This window comes from Trachurus japonicus, chromosome 6 (assembly GCF_045865225.1).
Source record: "Trachurus japonicus isolate A0001 chromosome 6, Traja_1.0".
Classification (NCBI taxonomy): domain Eukaryota; kingdom Metazoa; phylum Chordata; class Actinopteri; order Carangiformes; family Carangidae; genus Trachurus; species Trachurus japonicus.
The window spans coordinates 20856548-20875900 of NC_140912.1; the positions used below are offsets into that span (position 1 = coordinate 20856548).

Sequence of the window (19353 nt, forward strand, 5' to 3'; positions counted from 1 at the left end):
AAGTGTCTTGGCTGTAATCCTCTAATTAACACACCTACTATTCTGAGCCTTGTTACCCTGCTGAGGACTAGAGGAGGGGGAGAGGGGGTATAAAGGGAACCGGGGGCACGGTATTGACTTTAGCTCAAAAGAGTTTGACCATTAAAACATGCAGCCAGCCAGCAGCAGCTACTTTGTTTTGTTGCTGTTGGCCTCCACTGCTGTGGCTTTGCAGGTGTTAGTTACTGTAGGAAGTCCTGTGTTTCAAAGCTGCTTTATGGCTTCAAGCCACACAGACAGAACAACCAAACTGATGATCGGTGTGTTTGAAGTGTAGTGACCCTGGTTGACCACTGTGGCGTGCCACACCTGCTGCAACCGGCTGCAGCTGTGTGTGTGTGTGTTGGCATGCTTGTGTGTTTGCTCATAGTTTTTATCAGTAACCCGATTTTTTTTTTTTATCCATCATCAGCAAAGTGACCTATTTCCTTTCTCTCAGCGACCCGTACTTGAGCGGAGGGTGACGTAAGGCTGTTCTCACCCGTGTGTGATCATTCAGGGGTCTGCTGTGATGAGATGAGGTCAGTCAGTCAGCATGCAGCTGGCCCCCTAACTAGACATCTTGTATAAGCTTATTTGCCTTTTTTTGGAGCAGTGCTCACTGCGCGATGACTTAATTTACTTGAAGCCCATCTGACCTGGTTTGAATGTAATCAGTGTACCGTGATGTCTCAACCTGAGGCTTAGCAGACAGTAGACAGGACATTTGACTGACCAACACGTGAAGGCTGCATTTTGATAAAAAAAAAAATCTGAAGTAGGCAGATGTGAAATTAAAACCAGGTTTGTGGGGACTTTTTCTTTCTTTCTTTTTTTTACATGTTAGTTGTTGTGTGATTAAGATGTATTTAAAGCAGCTTTATTTGGATAATGACTAGTTAACGTCCAGTTACTGTACCATTCAGTCTCCTCCAGCGGTTATGTTAAGTCCAGTGCTGCTTTGTTTCCACGGCTGGACTTGTGGCCTACATGTTTGTCATTCCATAGTAAAGTACGAGGAGTCTGTGGCCTGTCAAATGGATGATGGCTGCCAACCACGAGCTTGTTTGGTCTTCTCATCATCTCTAGTCTTCCCTTCCACTTTTGTCTGCTTTTGTGTCTTTCTTTTTTTTTTCCTCCTCCTCCTCCTCCTCCTCCTCCTCCTCAGCTTCACTTTCCTCCTCTCTCCTCTCTCCCGTCCTGTCTACCTTCTCATCCTCAACAACAAGAACACAGTGTCCAAACACGGCGTGTTAGACATGAACCAGGACAGGAAACGCAGTGAAGTCACACGCATTCCCTCACCTTCGGAGACAAATCAGTTTTCAACACACTGACACAGTCTTAATCCGCCCCTGTAGAAAGTTTAATGTGCCTCCAAGCTACAGTACATTTAAGGCAATCACCCTCATGTAGCTGTTTAGCTTCTGTGCACCTTAATGAAAGATGTGCATGAGGACTGATAGTCAGACAGATTATAATCTTTTGATATAAAATGCTATATTTGATTTAAAAAGTATAACTCATACTACTCATAACTCATATGTCTCATGTATTAATAATTACTTTCTAACAGTCAAGTTCACAAACACCACTCTTTAATTTAAGAAACATATCATCATACATGTCAACGACTCGAGTGTCTTTTCATAAGCCAAGCATTTTACTTCTCTGCAATTACAGTAAGAGCACAGAGACAAATCTGTCCTGCAGCAGCATGTACATATCTGTTAAACATCCTGATAGCAGCGTCTTCGCCTCCATCCTTCCCTGATAGAGCCCTGCTTCGCAGCTAGGCCCCTGAGGTGGCCGCATATTTGTTGGGTGAGTAAGGAATGTGGTTACATGCCTTAGACATTAGCTATGACGGAGCGCTGGCTCCACAAGAGAGGGAGGGAGCAAGGGAGGTAGCAGAAGGGGGAGGAGGAGGAGGAGGAGGGGGGAGGAGGAGGAGGAGGGAGGGAGGGAGGGAGGGCAGAGTCTGAGCTCACGGCAAGTGAGCTCATTCACCCCCAGAGCTCGAGGAGAGAGTGCAGCTCCGTCATCCTCTTTGCACAGAGAGAGAGAGAGAGAGAGAGCGGAGAGGAGGGAGGGAGGGAGAGGGAGGAGTGTAAGCCAGCGACTGAGCGAATGAGAGACGCGGAGAGTGAAGCAGCACAACAATAGTGGGCTACTCTTCTGGCTGTGGACTCACAGAGACAGAGAGAGGGCTCAGAGAGACACACAGACGCTCTGTAAACCAGCTGCAGGCACATTACAGCTGGCGTCTGCATACAGGCAACACAGGCTACTCACTTTTGGTTTTTTTCCCTCCTGCTCCCTCTGTGGCGACCGTTCTCCACCAAAACCACAGAACTGCTAAATATTGACACGGGAGCATTTTGGGAATTTTTGTGGTGATTGCATGGAATTTCGTTCATAGGTGGACTTGAGGAGCGTGTCCTCCATACACATATCTGGACTAGTTTTTTCTTGTATACTGGGTCAAGTCTCTCGAGGGTCTCCGACTGGACGCTGGAACAGCTGACGTGACCAGAGTGGACTTGGGCGCCAGCAGGAAGTTTTGTCAACTTGGGATTTTCACACTCAGACTCGGAGGGCTTCACCTCTTGTCAGAACATTTCCATCTGTGTGTGTTTATGTGTGTGCGTGCGCGCGCGTGAGACAAGACTGTGTTCTGGGGGATGCCTCTGGATGTGGTGATTGCCCCAGCGGAGGACTGTTTTTGGCCGGACCTGCAGGAAACAGACATGAGGCTGAAGATCAGGGTCCGACGAATGAAGGAGGGGAGAGAGCTACGAGGTGTGTATCCACCTGGACGCTGAGGGGGGAGAAGTGGTGTGTGTGTGTGTGTGTGTGTGTGTGGTCAAGTTAATGTGAGTTTGAAAACACTAATTTCTGCTGAGGATGTGAATCTTTGCGAACAGAGACACAGTGAAGATGGAAAGATGATTAATATGAATTCTTAGGGATGTAACCACACGAAAGTGTAAATGGCTTTGAAATACACAGACATAGCAGATGTGAACGAGGGGGGAAAACCCCTGGTGACGGCTCGCACACTGCAGATGAGTACAAAGGCACAGTGGGTTCTCAGGTATTGAGGTATTCCAGTCCAGGCACGCTGCAAATGAAAGATAGATGTGAAGCGAATTTTAAAGACGTGCAGTGGATCAATAGTGAGATTTACTGCCACAGCAGGCGTAAAGAATACATCACAGGGAGCCAGCCAAAGCCACTAATTGTTCTCCCACCTTTTTGTTTATGCAGTTAATGTGTTTAGAGACATAGAATAGGAAGAAGGAGGATTAAGAGGATGACATCATGAAAACGAGAAGCGATGAAGAGGAAAAAAAAGGAGCTGGAGGAGGGGGGGGGCTGAGAGCTATGACCCGCGGTATGACATAGTGTTCATGCTCTCTCAGCCTGTGGTCATTGAGATGTAAAACTATCACAAAGGCTCTTTCTCTTTCTTCTCCTTTGCTCTTGGCTTTTCTCTCTCTCTTTCACTCCCTCCCTTGTTCCCTCTCTGCAGAATGGTGTCTTGTGGAGATTATGTTATCAATATGTGTGCAGCGTGCACTGCAGGTGTTTAATGTAACACCTTTTCACACAGAGTGATGAGGCAATGCACGGCAACGGGGCTGGACGACAACAACAAAAAAATCAACACGTTTACCTGCAATTTACACTAAAATGTCAGATCAGCCATTCATTCATTACAGTGTCGATTATAATTGGATGCTTGGAGTCATAAATGTGTGAGGGCATGAGTGTAAAGTTTATACGCTACATGCATATCAGGGGCATATCAGAGAGCCGGTTCAAAGCAGTTAGCACAGCAGCTCTGCACACCTGCCGTTCTTGACACTGTTGGTGTGCATGTGTGAATGTGTGAGTGTGTGCGTGTAAAGTTCACCTCGACACAGCCAGGTTTTGCTGGTTGAAGTGCTAGCAGAACAAAAAAAAAAATCACACATTTGCCAGTAGGGGGTGAAAATAGAATCGCATGTCACAGGTTATTTTGAAATAGATTTGCGAATGCAGTCTGAATTACAGGAGTGTTTATAGCTCAATAGTGCAATAACATGTTACTGCTGAAACAGCAGCTGATCAAAGTGACATATTCCCGCTGGCACCGTCTACTCTAGTAAGATAAAGGAACAATAAACTGTTTAACCATCAGCCAGGATGACGTGTTTATCGTACAGTTGTTCCCGCCCGTCATCAATCTGCATGAAAAAGCGATGACCTCATCCTACTAGCTCATCTATGAGCCTGTCAATCTGCACATTTCTGACAGATGTGGGTCCGCTCTCAGCCCCCTTAAAACAGACACGCTCTCATCGCTTCTCCAGGCTGCAGCTTGGCCTTTGTGGAGCTGAGTGGGACATGTGTGCAATGATGTCATGTTTGGGGAGGGGGGGGAGAGGGGAGGGGGGTTCACATTGAGATGCTAATGTCCCCTCATAGTAGAGGGGACAGCTGGAGGGGCACAGAGGATGGCGTCATGTCTCCCCTGATATGAACCACAGAGGAAGAATGGGTGCGGGGTAGTCATTCAGGCAGATCAATGCCCCCAGGCTGTGGAGGGCTGTGTGTGTGTGTGTGTGTGTGTGTGTGTGTGTGTCCTCTCCATTAACAGATGAGTTAAAGAGGACAACTGCAAGCTACACAGAGACTGAAACACACAAGGCACAGAGGCGGAGGGAGGGGGTGAGGGAGGGGGGGGGGGGGGGTGTATGAGCTTGTATTGACGAGTTGGTCAATTGTACCAGCAGCAGTGACGTAACAGCAGAGCTCCCATTAACCATAACAGCCAGGCAGGTGTTGTGTGTCTCTGTTCATCTGGTCAATATCTCCAGGACTCTTCCTCTTCCATTCATCCCTCAGCTTTCTGCATCGCCTCACCAGGCAACCCCACTCCAAAACACACACACACACACACAAAAAAAACTAAGTTTGATTCTAAACATCTTCTGCTAAACACTTTTTTTCATGACAGCAGGATAATAACTAGCACTGAAAATGTGAATATGAAGTTGAGTAGAAGGAAATGACTGATGAGAAGTGAGAGAGAGAGACCACCGCTCGCCTACCAGCAAACAAAGGAGGCCTGAGTGCTCGGCTCTGACAGGGCGAGAGAGGAAAATAAGCAGTTGCATAAGTGATGAAGTGGGCAGAGGAAAACGGAAAAAGGAAGTCACCGCTGGCTAGCATCGCTGCTGGCGACACAGTGCCCTCTTTCCCGGTTGTGTGTTTTCTTTCAACCCAAACTTTTTTTTATTTTTTTTTTTCATTTTTTTTTATTTTAGAGCATGTGTTCAGAAATGGGTTAGTCACATCCTGTCCAAGTACATTTTCCAGAAGTTACAGATACATGACGCAGCGCAGTGCAAAAGGTGATTTAGTCTCTCGCAAGTGAATAAAAGTTTGAATGGTATTTCTGTGAGGCACAAGATCATGACTTCAGCGTGACGGCGTTCCTCACAGGAACCCTTTGTTCTCCTACAAAGTGGATTTTTCAGATCAAACTGTAGTTGTGGGATGCGGCTTCTTCGTGCTCCTCGTTTGAGTCGATATCTTGTGTTGAATGTTAGTTAGTTCTCTGCTGGTTATCATGGTGCGCTGCTGCTGAAGGTGAACTCATCTCTCCCAGTTGACTTTCTGATGTCATCTCTGTGGACAGCTGGGCTGGTGTGTGTGTGTGTGTGTGTGTGTGTGTGTGTGTCACAGGGTATTTTCAGTGACCTCAGTGTGAATGTACAGTGTGTTTATGTGTGCGCTTTGTGTGCTTAGATTGGAATGGACGGATGTGTCATCGTTTTCTTTTGGAGAATGTGAGGCCATGTCTCTTTGGGTTATTTGGCGCTCGCTGTCATGCGTGCGTGTGTCAGTGCGTCCATGTGCCCTTTTCGTTGCTCAGTGTGTATGTGTGTGTGTGTGTGTGTGTGTGTTTTATTCCATCTTGACAAGACTCGGGGACACGATGCGCCAACTGTCATCAACATCAGTGCCCTTCCTCGTCATCATGACAACCTTAAGTAGAGTGGGGTCAGGTGACGAGGTGACAATAACATGCTATCTCCTGTGTGACTAACGTCCATTAGCGCTGACCGCTTCGACTACACAGAGGGTGTTTGTAATTGTGTTGACGTAATGTCACTGTAATGTAATAGCCCTTAAAAAACCAGGCAGGCACACTCAGTCCTGCTCTCTTATCTCCGGCTGCAATCTCCCCTTCATGCCAGTAACCCCTTACTCACCCGCTCTCCCAGCCACACAACCGCCTCACCGCTCTTCCTGCCGTTTAACTATTTATTTAACACAGATGAGGTCAGCTGCAACAATTATGTCTGTAATTATTAATCCAGATGCACTTGAGATTAAAGGGCGAGTGTATTTTTAGAAGGGTATTTTCATTCATGTGTTCACTTCCCTTCGCACACACAAACACACTTTCTCCTCACTCACACACACACACACACAGAAACTCTAAAGAGTCTCTACCGTTGGACGTCCTGTCTTCTGCCCCTCTAACTACTCTCTAACAATGTCCTCGCATAGAAAAGGGAAATGGTTGAAGTGTGACGTGAGGCTTTTCCTGTTGATTTAACTGTCTCCAGGAACATACCGCTTCCTCACACAGATACAGTATATGCCTGTGGCGGAGGTTATATGTAGCACCATTTATTTTCTTTGCAAGTGTGTGTGTGTGTGTGTGTGTGTGTGTGTGTGCACGCAGGCTCCATACCAGCAGCTTGGGAATGGAGAAAGCAGGAAGAAACCCTTCAAACAACTGCCCTCCCTCCCTCTGTTTTATCAATTAGCGACGCCGTTGCGCCGCCCTAAAGATCACTAGAAAGACGCTCTGGTGGAGATTTACAGCGCCAGTAACAGTCTAAAGCCAAACTGTGCCAAACTCCATGTGTGTGTTAACCTACATTTATAAAAGCCGAAAATAAAAAAAAAAGATTAGAATAGAGACTCATGCTAGCACAGCGGCTATCCATCAGCCTCCCCTCCCGTGCATTAAGCTTTCCCACATGTATCATGTAAGTTATCTGATTGCTCTTTCTGCATCCATCTATCTCTCCCTCCACTCCACCCCCCATGTGGAGCGCTGATGTCATTGCTCCACTGGTTGCCATTAATAGCTGGAAACAGACAGGCCTTCTTCACTTCTTGCTCTTAAAGGGACAGTGCACCCAGAATAGCACTGGGTCATGAGGATGCATCCAGCCACACAGAGGCTTGTGGTGTTGTGAAATTGCTCCAAATACCAAAGCTGCTATTCTCTGAACATTTGCACAACCCCAATTTTTTTTTTTTTTTTTTGCAGCTTTTTATTATTTGTCCTCAAGCTCGTATCTGTTGAGTACACAGTTCATGCTGCTGACACCGTGTGCTCTGTGTGTGTGTGTGTGTGTGTGTGTGTGTGTGTTGGCCAGCCGTTGCTACATAAGTAGTGCAGCTGGGTGTGCGTTACAACGGAAGGCAATGTCCTGCCTGCACTGTGCTGTGTGTGCTACTTTAGAACAGTGATGTCATGTCTCACTCACTCTCACTTTGTGACCGTGTGTGTATGTGTGTGTGTATGTGTGCGTGTGCGTGTGCGTGTGTTTGTGTGTGTGCTAAAGGCCCAGATTGGGTCAGGCAGGGCTGAACCTAGATTAGGTTCTAATCCTCCTTTCTGGGGCTCAGGGTTTCCTTGAAGCACTTCCCTCCTTCTCTACACTCCTCAGCAGGGTCATTACCCACTCACCCCCATCTCCCCTCAGTGGCCCCCACCCCATAGTTATACAACCACTGTACTGCAAAGTAATGATGAGTGTGTGTGTGTGTGTGTGCGTGCATGCATGTGTGTGTGTGTGTGTGTGTGTGTGTGTGTGTGTGTGGTGGATGAACAGAGAATTATAAACAGTGAGAGTGAATACTGAGCATATGTTGACCACAAGATTATGTGATCATGTCATCAGATTGTGTCTTGGAGTGTATCATCCTGTTAGTATGTGTGTATATGCGATTTCATGCGCGCGCGCGTGTGTGCGTGTGTGCGTGTGTGTGTGATGTGCGGTTGTCAGGGGGATGTTACTGGGCCTCTGTCCTGGCCCTGCACCTGTGGCCTCTCTCATTCCCCCAGCCTGACGCAATGCACTGCTACAGGACATGAGCTCATGCAGGAAACAGAGCCACACACACACACACACACACACACACACTATGCACATATGCCAAAAGTGGAGCCGCCTGCCTCTTAAAGGGCCAGACACACACATTCCTGGCTGCCCAGCGTTTAACCTAACACTCACACAGAAGCTCACAGAGCCTCTTTTTTGCTCCTGTTGCACTAAGCAGGACCCAGACATTGTAGCCCAGATTCACCTCTGAAAGTCAATAGAGAATCTGTCTGCTCCGCTAATGGTGGTGAAATGGGGTTTTTTCTGGGTTTCTTTCTTTTTTTTCAGTGCTGTTCATGAGCTCATGGGAGTTTTTTTTTTTTTTTTTTACAGAGATCTCAGTACGCTGTGTGGAAAACCATTGGTATATCTGACCATTTCTCTCCCTCTCTTCTTTCTCTGTAGGAGGCTTCGCTGCCTTCTCGTCCTGTTTCCCCGGCCTGTGTGAAGGGAAGCCTGCCACTGCTCTACCTATGAGCTTGTCCCAGCCCTGCTTGCCTGTGGCAAATGTAGGGCCCACTCGCATCCTGCCACATCTCTACCTGGGCTCACAGAAAGACGTCCTCAACAAGGTAGAGTATATTTTCTTGCATCTAATCATTTATTTCACCAAAGATAATTAACTTCTTATTCTTACCTGGCAAAAAAAAACGTGATTTTAAATCCTCCTTCACCTCTACCTTTGCAGGATCTGATGGCCCAGAATGGTATTACCTATGTGCTGAACGCCAGCAACACCTGCCCCAAGCCAGACTTTATCAGCGAAAGCCACTTCATGCGCATCCCAGTAAACGACAACTACTGTGAGAAACTGCTTCCCTGGCTGGACAAAACAAATGAATTCATAGGTAAGAGGAGGGAAAATTCATCTCAAGTTAGGTGTTAAAAAGAATGCCATGATATTCAATACGCCATGTCCGCATATTGTCATAGTCGCTGAACATTCACGTGCAGCTTAAGAAACAAAAGCGGTCAGGTATAACACATCCGTTTAGGTGACCCCCCCTCCTGTACTCTGCCAGGAAATGTCAGTTTGCTTTCAATAGGGGCTGATTGTCCCCAGAGACTGTGCTTAAGATGAGACCTGTCAATGATCTGTTGTTTGCATTTGTGTAGAGTTGTGTGTATTCATATCTCTCCCCCCCTTCCTCCTCCCCCCAACAGACAAAGCTAAGGTGTCAAACTGCAGAGTCATTGTGCACTGCCTGGCTGGAATCTCACGTTCAGCAACCATCGCCATCGCATACATCATGAAGACAATGGGCTTGTCATCAGACGACGCCTACAGGTACGCTCGCTCCTCCCGTCCGCCACCAGCTGAGCTAAGGTGTCAGCCCTTGTGAAAAAAGACAACAAGCTGTTGACAGAAATGCTAGACGATTTTCTCAGCCCCCCCACCCCTCCAGTCGTGAGAAATGAAATTGTTAGATGCGCTGCTAGGGAACGGAGCGTGTACAAAAGGCTTTGATTTGCCTGGCAAAGGATTATGTACTGTACATCAGTAAAAACACGTTAATCTGAGGTAGTAAACGTCCCTCATTGCTTCACACCCCTTGTACACTTTGCTGTGGCTCATATTTTCCTTTTTTTTTCTTCCTCCTTCCTCCAGGTTTGTAAAGGACCGAAGACCGTCCATATCCCCCAACTTCAACTTCCTCGGTCAGCTGCTGGAGTTTGAGAAGGGCCTGCAAATACTCCAAGCTTTAACTTCAACCTCCGATGACAAAATCTCTGAAAACAACATCAAGCAAGGCTCAGAGATCAACGGAGGTTTCGAGATGAACGGTCACCACAGCAACTACGATTCATCTGTGGCCGAGCCACACATCTCACCAGAACCCAAGCTACCGTCACCCACCTCCCTCCAGCAGGGCTTCAACGGCCTGCACCTCTCCGCAGAGAGGATCATGGACACTAACCGCCTCAAACGCTCCTTCTCCCTGGACATTAAGTCAGTCTATTCCCCCAATAGCCCCCGCTGCCCCAGCCTGGCGCCCGCACACTCTGAAGACGTCCCCAAGCTGTGCAAGCTTGACAGCCCAGGAACAGGCACCTCCAATGGCGTCTGCTCCCAGTCTCCCGTCCTAGACAGCCCCAGCTCCTCCGACTCACCATTCCCCTCACCGGGCAGCGGGGGCAGCATCGGAGGGTTGGGAAATGAAGGGGTCCATAGGTCTAGTTCTTCCTCGTCCAGACCCCGGAGGAAACCTAAGCACAGCTCCAACAGTTCACCGGTCCACTCCCAACCACACCAACCTCCACAGTCCCTCGGCTTGTCGCTGGACTACAAGAGCCCCAGCCCGGACGAGAACCTGAAGGGCTCGCTGCTCCTCTCGCTACCGTCCCTGCCCACCGTGGGGTCCGGGGCCATGTGGACCAAACACAGAGACACTGTCCAGGCCACCACTCCGGTCACGCCCGTCACCCCCACCACAGACGCCCCCTGGCACTTTGGGGCAGAGGAGGGCGGCGAGAGAGAGATGGAGCTGGGAGGAGGAGGAGGAGGCGGCGGCCGAGGGGGAGAGGAGTCCTCGGTGCGGTTCGGGAGCAGTTCGGCGTACGTGGCGTTCGGGTGCAGCGAAGGCGTGCGGTTACGAGACAAAGCCCAAAGGGAGAAGCCCTCGGCGCCGCAGATCCAGAGAGACCACCGGGACTCCACGTCGTCATCGTCATCGTCGTCGACGGCGCCGCCCATGTCCAACACCTCAAACAACAGCGGGCCTGCGGCGTCAGAGAAGCAGTTCAAACGGCGCAGCTGTCAGATGGAGTTTGAGGAGGGCATCGCCGAGACGCGGTCCCGGGAGGAACTGGGGAAGATCGGGAAGCAGTCGAGCTTCTCTGGGAGCATGGAGATTATCGAGGTATCCTGACAGATAGTGGACATGAACAGAGCTGTCCCCTGGCGGCAAACATGGACCTGTTAAGAGGGAGTCCAAGGAGAGGACATATGAGGAGGAGATGTTTTTTGTTTTTTTTATGCTCCCCTCTCAGACAGTGTTAAAGACTCCAACAGAGAGAAGGACGGATAGATACAAAAGCAAGAGAGTTAATGTGAAAAGCGAAACTAGCATCCTCACTTGGACGGACAGAGCCTGAGATGTGGTGCTGATGGCAGATCATAACCATCCTGAACTCTCACACAAATCTGAAGAAAAAACGTCTGGGGGTAGGGTGGCGTACAGGGAGGTGGCTGAACTGTTAGGTACTGAAACTCTTAATGTTTCTGAGCTCTGTCACAGATATATTAAAAAAAAAATAAAAGGAATGACCCAGGCCAAGTTGCATCCTTATTATATAGAATACCCCCCTATTTTGACAGAGTTCGGACACAAACTGCTTGCCTGTGGTCAAATGTAGTGTGCTTCAGTGGGTGTTTAGCTTGTGATTTGAACCAAGCCCTATGTTTTACTCCCAAAAAGCTTCACCCCGGTGTCAGAAAGCCTCAGAACCTCGCACGGCAACACCCCCCCCCCCCCCACCCCTAAAAAAAACTCCCCACCCGTCCTTTACCCGGCGGCTCTGCCTGCTACAGACTCTGCATTATGATACCAACGAACGATCGATAACAGACTCACTCACAGCACAAGGCAGAGAGATCCCAAGGACTTGATCTAAAGGCGGTACTGCATCCAAACAATGAAGGATCCTCAGCGTTTTGTTGATGAAAAGACTTTGAGTTGAAGACTCTCAGTGACAGACAGTCTGCCTCACCCCCCACCCCCCCACTCCCCCATCTGAAAGCACAGTGTGTCTTTCCTGACTTTGGCTCCCCCCTGTTTCCAGTGTTAACAGCATGATGGGACTGAAGTTTCGGGATGGTGATGAGGGTTAATTTTAATGGTCCCTCGGCCCCTTTATAGACCCCCAACCCCCTCCCATCGCTCCCAGTCACCACCTATGGTCACCACTGAGCATGCACCTGAAAGGCTGACTACAGACAGACAAATACTATATATACAATATGAATATATATAGCAATTTTAATGGACTTCTAATGGAATTTTTTGTTCAGTTATAGTTTTAATTTATTGTACTGGTTCATTCTGGTAATGAGAAATAATATAATGTTTTGTGGATTTATTTCTTTTTTTCTTTTGTTGAATTATTATTATTATTATTATAATTATTTGCTGTATGGTATTTATGGACACACACTCATACAAATACACACATTCAACAAATTCAAGTGAGCAATATGTGCTGTTTCTTCTTTGGGGAGAGAGTGATGTATGACTTTGAAATGCACTTTTTCTGCTTTCTGATTAACAATTTCGATATCCATCCACACACCCTGGTAATATGATACTCAGAAAGCCAAGCTTTCAAACCTGAGTTTTGGTAATGCAAATATAGAGCCTCTGTTTGGTGTTAGGAGGATGGTACAGACATCCTAGTGACATCTATAAGAACAGGGTCTCTGTTCCGGCTCATCTGCAGTGTGAATTCATGGATTTGTCACAATTGAGGGCTTAAGCATTGACTAAAAAGACTGTTTTTTTTTCTTGACTGTGTGAAGAGGAAGACAGAGTAGCCACACACTCTCTGATCACTCATATACGGTAAAATATTTTCTGCCAGTTTCATGAAGGCTTGCATAACAACAACTATATGCAACTCACACACATACACACACTCTTTCACGAGAATGAGATTAAAAGACTTGCACCGAGTGTCCTCTCCGAGCCAGCACCAGTACATCAGTCATCATCATAGCATGTCCCACCAAAGCTGAAACCAACACACACACACACACACACACACACACACACACTCATACTGTAAGCACTTACACTTATATTCACACGTGTAAAGCATAAGCCCGACACACACCCTTTTGTTCATTCTCAGGGGATCTTTCAGTGAGCCAAGCCCGGCACAGGGTACACAGCTGCTGGTACATCAGCACAATGCATGTCCGTAAAGCTCCCTCGCTTTCTCTCCTTCTCTTTTGTTTCCTTATTTCTTATTTTCCAAAGCTTTGATATTAAACAAAAAAAAAACACAGCATAACAAAATAGATAGGAAAAAATGAGGATCTTCATATCCTGAGGTGAAAGAAATGAAAAACTTTGCTCTCCTGGTGCGAGATGGTTATTTATTTATAATGTAAAATGTGTTTCTTTTTCTTTTTCCTTCGACCCTTGATTAGCTTTTCTCTCTCTGGCGATCTCTGACCTTTGACCTTGTGCTGCTGCAGCTACAGTAATTTCAGATAGATTCCTATGTCCCCCCTCGAGGCTCAAGTAACCTCTCCTCTCCTCACCTTCTCCCTATATTTTTAAGAAATGTTGTTAGAATTATTTATGACATGTAACAAAGATGATGCAGGCTGTCCCATTTGCTAAAATTGTTGTTAATGAACTATTATTATTATTATTATTATTATTATTATTATTATTATTATTATTATTATTATTATTATTATTATGTTGTGTAAATAGCAACGCATCTAAGAACACTGATTAATTTAGATGAGTTTTTAAAAGAAAATCCTGATACCTTAGGCTGCTTGATGCAAAAATACCTCAGGTTCTATTGAAAGGCTTTTCCTTCCCCTGTACATGTTTTGTGAAAATGAGACAAAAATACAGACATGACAAAAAACAAACTCCTCTCTGCTTCTTCTTCTTGTGTGCTTGCATGGGGGCTGAACAGGGATGGGAAGGGAATTCCAATCGGCCGATGAACAACACATTACGACATCCGGAGTCCTGGAGCCTTGCTATTGATTTTATGTTTAACAAACTCCACTCTAACCGCACAACAGAGCTTTATTGATTTTTTTCTTCTTCTTCCTCTTTTCTTCTTCTTCTTCTTCTTTCCACACACTGGATGCCATATGCTTTCTCTGGCTGATTGAATGGTGAATTATTAATAGAGAAGATGCATTCAAAATTACTCTCATGAAAGACATGCCCCTTCTTATCATGAAATGTATTCCAGATTATCGCCTGTGATGTTTAGAACAGATGTGAATAGTATAGCAAGACACCTTACCCACCTTGTTCCTGATGGGTCGTGGTTAGCACCTTGCATGGCAGCTTCCGCCATCAGTGTGTGAATGTGTGTGTGAATGGGTGAATGTGATGTATGATATACTGTAAAAGCGCTTTGGGTATCGTTTCCGATGGAAAAGCGCTATATAAAATACAGACCATTTTAACACTACTTTAAAATGAAGGAATAGATGGCGCACATTAGCAACAAGGAGAAGACAGCACCACTTAGCTAGCAATGAGGAGAGGATGACAACCATAGATTGTATAAAAGAAAAAGTAAAAAAAAAAGAAAAAAAAACTTAGCATAAAGGAGTAGCTAGCTACAAGCTACAAGGAAACTAGAAAAGACAATAGTTTGCTTACACAAGGAGAAGATAGCAACAGTTATCTAGTAACAAAAACAGGATCCAGACACAATCACCACTAAAAGTTTTGAATTACATTTTGATTTATGTAACACCAAAAACCTTGGTTTACGCTTTTTCTAGTTCTCAACAAGACAGACAATTTGCATGTGGCCTAAAAAAAAAAGTACACTATCCCTGTGAAGTACTGGAGCACATTTAGTAAGTAGAAGGAAATAAAAAGCATCTTGTCTATCTCCTTTACCTTAAATGCAACTCTCATCAGCTGCATTAACACATGCGTCCGTGGGGTCACATTTCTATTTCTATTTCTATGGAGATATTTGTTGGTTTTTAAATGAGGATTTAGAGGATTAAAAACAACATCACTGTTAGCTCACATGCTAACAGTTCACACCTGATGTATGACCTCACAAAAGAGGAGGAAAGAGTATAGATAAGTATTTGTCTGAGAACGGGGAAAGGACCTGTTAAACCATGTACTTCCTTGTCTTCCTCCAAATTGACTCATTATCCCTCTGCTTCCTCTTTTCTCTCTCACACACACACACACACACCCACACACACACCCATGAGACTGGTTTTCAGGTCGTCACCCCTTGGCTTCCCCTCGCTCCACCTCTTCCTTATCGGACTGTGTCAATGGGCACAGGAGTGGGAGGACAGCTGGCGAGGGTGCGGTGTTTGCCAGTGATGTGATGTGTTTGAACAGTGCTTTTACCTCCAGGGAATGAGAGAATGAGATGAGGTTTTGGTGTGCGCGTGTATTTTTGGTGTGTGAGAAAGACAAAGAAAGGTATTTGCCCCCAGAGGACACGGTGTAGGCTAAACCGATGTTGCAAAAAAAAAAAATCTGTATCCAAATCCAGCAGGGGGCCAATTTATCGAGTCCCCTCAATGGGGGCTTGACTACAAAGGCAGCTTTGGTTTCATGATGTCATGGTGGAATTTCACCGCGCTGCAATCAAGCAACATCACTCTGCAAACAAAGCATCGCTCCTGAAGCCCCACCGTTTGGTTTGATCCAGCCACAACAACCAGTTGTGTGTTGTTCTGCGACTGTCTGACACACAAACATGCAAAACCAGATGGGCCTTGGCCTTTGTCAGTGAGCACAACACTGTCTTAATGAGCGTTTCACTCAGTCCAATAGGAGACAGGCAGAGGTAATGGCATTACCAGCATCTCCAGCTGAGTCCCTCCTTCTGCTTTTCATGTGTGTGTGTGTGTGTGTGTGTGTGTGTGTGTGTGTGTGTGTGTGTGTGTGTGTGTGTGTGTGTGTGTGTGTGTGTGTGTGTGTGTGTGTGTGTGTGTGTGAATGTCTTTATTTCATGGCCATCATGGGAATTCTCCCTGACATGACCACCACCACCACGGTAATAGGATACATAGTAAATCCCACTTTCTCACTTTCATTCTCTTTATAATGAACGGCCTGCCCCACATGCTGCTGTGTGTATTTATCACCTGGATCACAATGGATAATCCCACCACAATATGCTTCTTCTCTGTGTGTGTGTGTGTGGGGGGGGGGGGGGGGGGGGGGGGGGGTTTGTATGCATGTGTGGGTGTTCAAGGTGCCCTCAGCTCGTATTATATGGATCTGCATCTCGGATAACTTGCCCATCTACAGTCTCCCCTTCACTGTGCTGAAGTCTGCACTTCTATGCAGGTTTCCTGTTGCCAATGTACTGTACTTCTTCAAATAGCTTTCCAATGTAGTGTTTAGTTGCTTTTTAAAAAGTTTTTATTTATATCTTGACCAGTCAGAGTGCCTCTTCAATTCCCATGATTTCTTTTCCTAAAACAAATATGGGAAAGTCTCACACCATCACAGTCAGTGCTAAAGAATATAAATTCCTGCATGTGCATATGAAGAAAGTATGTGTTTTTGATACATTTCTATGTGTGCATGTGTATTTTTATGCATGTATATGAGATGTTTAGTATGTTCATTTTAATGTACATGTCTGTAGACAGGTACGAATAGATTGTGTGCACCTTTGCATATGTGATTCTACAAGTCAGGATGAGTTAAAACACTGAAACCATTCTGCACAAAGCATACATTTAAACAGATATGGTCATTTTCCAAATGTCTAAAAACAGTTATTTCTAATGGCTTCATATACAGTTACACACAGCTCTATAGTCTGCTGGTGCTCCTGGTTGTCTCTCTAACTGGGACCATGCTGAACCTGATGTACTGCAGGTACTGTACTGACTTTGCATGAGTGCCTCACACAACCCTTCGTCATAAAAAATGAATTCTCCCTTTAAGACTGAGAAAAGACAGTGAATACACAAACATACCCCAAAACTTAAAAGTAACCTGGATAGTGCACATGTGCATTGTTAATTACTGATACATTAAAGTCACTCTTATAGCCTGCCGCCTGGTTCACCATCATAGATTTTTTAATGATGATGGTAGAGCAGCAGCATATCGGTCCTTAAGCATCAAAGTTAGTGAGGTCTGTCCTCCCTAATTTGTGACGTGTGTGTATGCTGTGTACGTGCATGTTTGCATGAATGTACTGTGCTTGCCTGTGTGTGTGTGTGTGTGTGTGTGTGTGTGTGTGTGTGTGTGTGTGTGTGTGTGTGTCATAGATGGAGCATGCAGGAGTTTATCTATGTATGTTTGTGCATATGAGGTTAAGTATATGTCACGTTAATTGAACCATATCTCTGTAAATCTATGTATGCCTCTATTTGTGTTGCAAATGTGTGAGTGTGCATGTGTGCATGAGTGTTGGGGTGTGTATCCTTCCTCTCATGGTGGCTGATGGCTACCAGACACATCCATGCTGAGGGTCTGCCTGGCGCCTGGTCTCAGGCCTTCTATATGGAAACAGTTAGGAACCGTTACGTCAGCAGGCGAACTAACGGTACTCTTCGCTTTTCCACTCACGCACACATCCAAAGTGCATTCACTCACACACACACAACACACACACATGCACAGACAGAACATGCCTACTTTCTCCTACTCTCTTTATTCACTCTGCATTGCTCCTTTTCACACACTTTCATCTCAAACACACACTCATCACACACGCTTGCTGCTCGAAAGTTGCGTCAGCACAGCATTCCACACTTTTCCACGCGTCACCAGCGATGACTGACTCCAAACAGCATTTCTTGCCCTTTTTTTCCATGGAAACCTCTTGTCCTTATATAACCCTGTAGTCTGGCAGCCTGCTCGTCCTAGTATTTCTCTCTGTCTGTCTGTCTGTCTCCCTCTCTCTAACCTCTCTCTCATCCCTATCCATCTCTCACGCAAGTGGGCAAAAAGTAGATCTCTGCAGTGCTGAGAGGCCCAGCAGCCTCTGGTAGTTCCCCTCTCCTCTACGCCAGCACGGAAAGAGTCTTGGTACAAACATGTGTCCAATATCCTGCTGCTGCCCTCGTGCAGCCATATGCACATTCATGACTGCCTTCATTTCAGCATGAATTACAACGCACAGCAGTGAAATGAGCTAAAATAAATGGACGCAGGGAGATCATTAGTGCAGGAGTATTTGCCTGTGTGTGTGTGTGAGTGTGTGAGGCCTGTGGTGAGGGAGGTATCCCCGTCTGGCTCCGAGGCTCAGCAGGCCTCAGGTAATCCAGTTTAATGCAGTTAGCGTTGTCATGGCCACCTGTGTGTTACACACCGCAGTGTTACAGCAAGACGAGAGGGGGTGTCTAGACTGGCAAATCACTGGAAAACAAAGAGAGGCTGCGAGGGGCATGCTGTGTAGACTGGAGCCTTAGATATGAACAACAACAGAGGTGCTCACAGAAATGAGTCATTGTAGCAATTAGAGCTCCACCTGATTGATTTTCATAAAACCACAAAGACAGGTTGATTATCATTTCCATGTATAAAAGGTGTGGAGAGGTTTGATACAAGCAGCAAGCAGCACCAAGCAGCACCAGAGAGCAGACAGACAGACAGACAGACAGACAGCCGGTGCTGCTCAGGCAGGTGTTGCGCAACTGACTGCTGCCACCTACTGCTGGCTGCCAGTCAACCTCAGCAGCTCGGGGGTTTGTCCCCCAACACAGGAAGGTGAGAGGCGATCAATACTTTTGTCCCACACGTCAGGACCGGCAGCAGCGGATTGAATGAGCATCAGTCCGTCAGTGCTCAGGTTTCGCTTAGCTTCTGTTTTCACTGATGAAACGAAATGAATGGACAAAAAAGAAAGAGAGAGAAAGCGTCTCCTCTCTGTCCACTGTGTGTATGCATGGCCTCCTCACCATCGGAGAGCGTGTGCATGTGAGTGTATGTATGAGCCAAAGTGCTGACTAAAGCAGCTGTTGGTGCTGACATCTGTCTCTGTCTTTCTAACGGTGGAACAAACTGCAACTCTCTCTCTCTCTCTCCCATCAATGCACTGACATGCTCCCTCCCTCCCGCTCTCTCTCTTTCTTTCTCTCACACACATACACACACATTGTTCCTGCAACACAGCAGAGCATATCCCATATCTCAGCGTCTGCACCTCCAAAAGCCACATCCTGGACCACCACACAAGAAGACAGTGCTTCAGGTGAATATGGCACTATACTGACACAAGGTCAGACGCTGCCTCACCACACCAACGACCATAATCACAGGTTTGGTGGTGACACATGCGTAAGTGTTAATAGTTTCCCCTCAGGTTGCATAAAGTGCACTTTTCACTGCCCTAGCTAGTGCCCTTGTTTAATACTTTTCTTCTTCCACGGCCTTTGAAATCAAAGGTGATCCACTGGAATGATCCGTTATGAGTTTTTTTTTACAGTAATCTTGTGTAATTGTAC

At 46.3% G+C, this 19353-nt stretch overlaps 1 protein-coding gene across 4 annotated transcripts in view; it reads left to right on the forward strand.

Moving 5' to 3' along the window:
* The window catches only part of dusp8a (dual specificity phosphatase 8a), a 45253-nt gene extending 31447 nt beyond the window's left edge, over positions 1–13806 (forward strand). For 3 of the 4 annotated variants that reach the window (XM_085779704.1, XM_085779705.1, XM_085779706.1), the window contains exons 4-7: positions 8604–8770; positions 8887–9046; positions 9363–9486; positions 9808–13806. In XM_085779704.1, coding sequence (XP_085635830.1) covers positions 8604–8770; positions 8887–9046; positions 9363–9486; positions 9808–11068 — 1712 coding nt within the window. In that variant the 3' untranslated portion in view covers positions 11069–13806. Of the gene's footprint in view, positions 1–2027; positions 2821–8603; positions 8771–8886; positions 9047–9362; positions 9487–9807 lie in introns of those variants that run through there. The other variant, XM_085779707.1, reaches the window with a different exon arrangement.
* The last annotated feature ends 5547 nt before the right edge of the window (positions 13807–19353 follow it).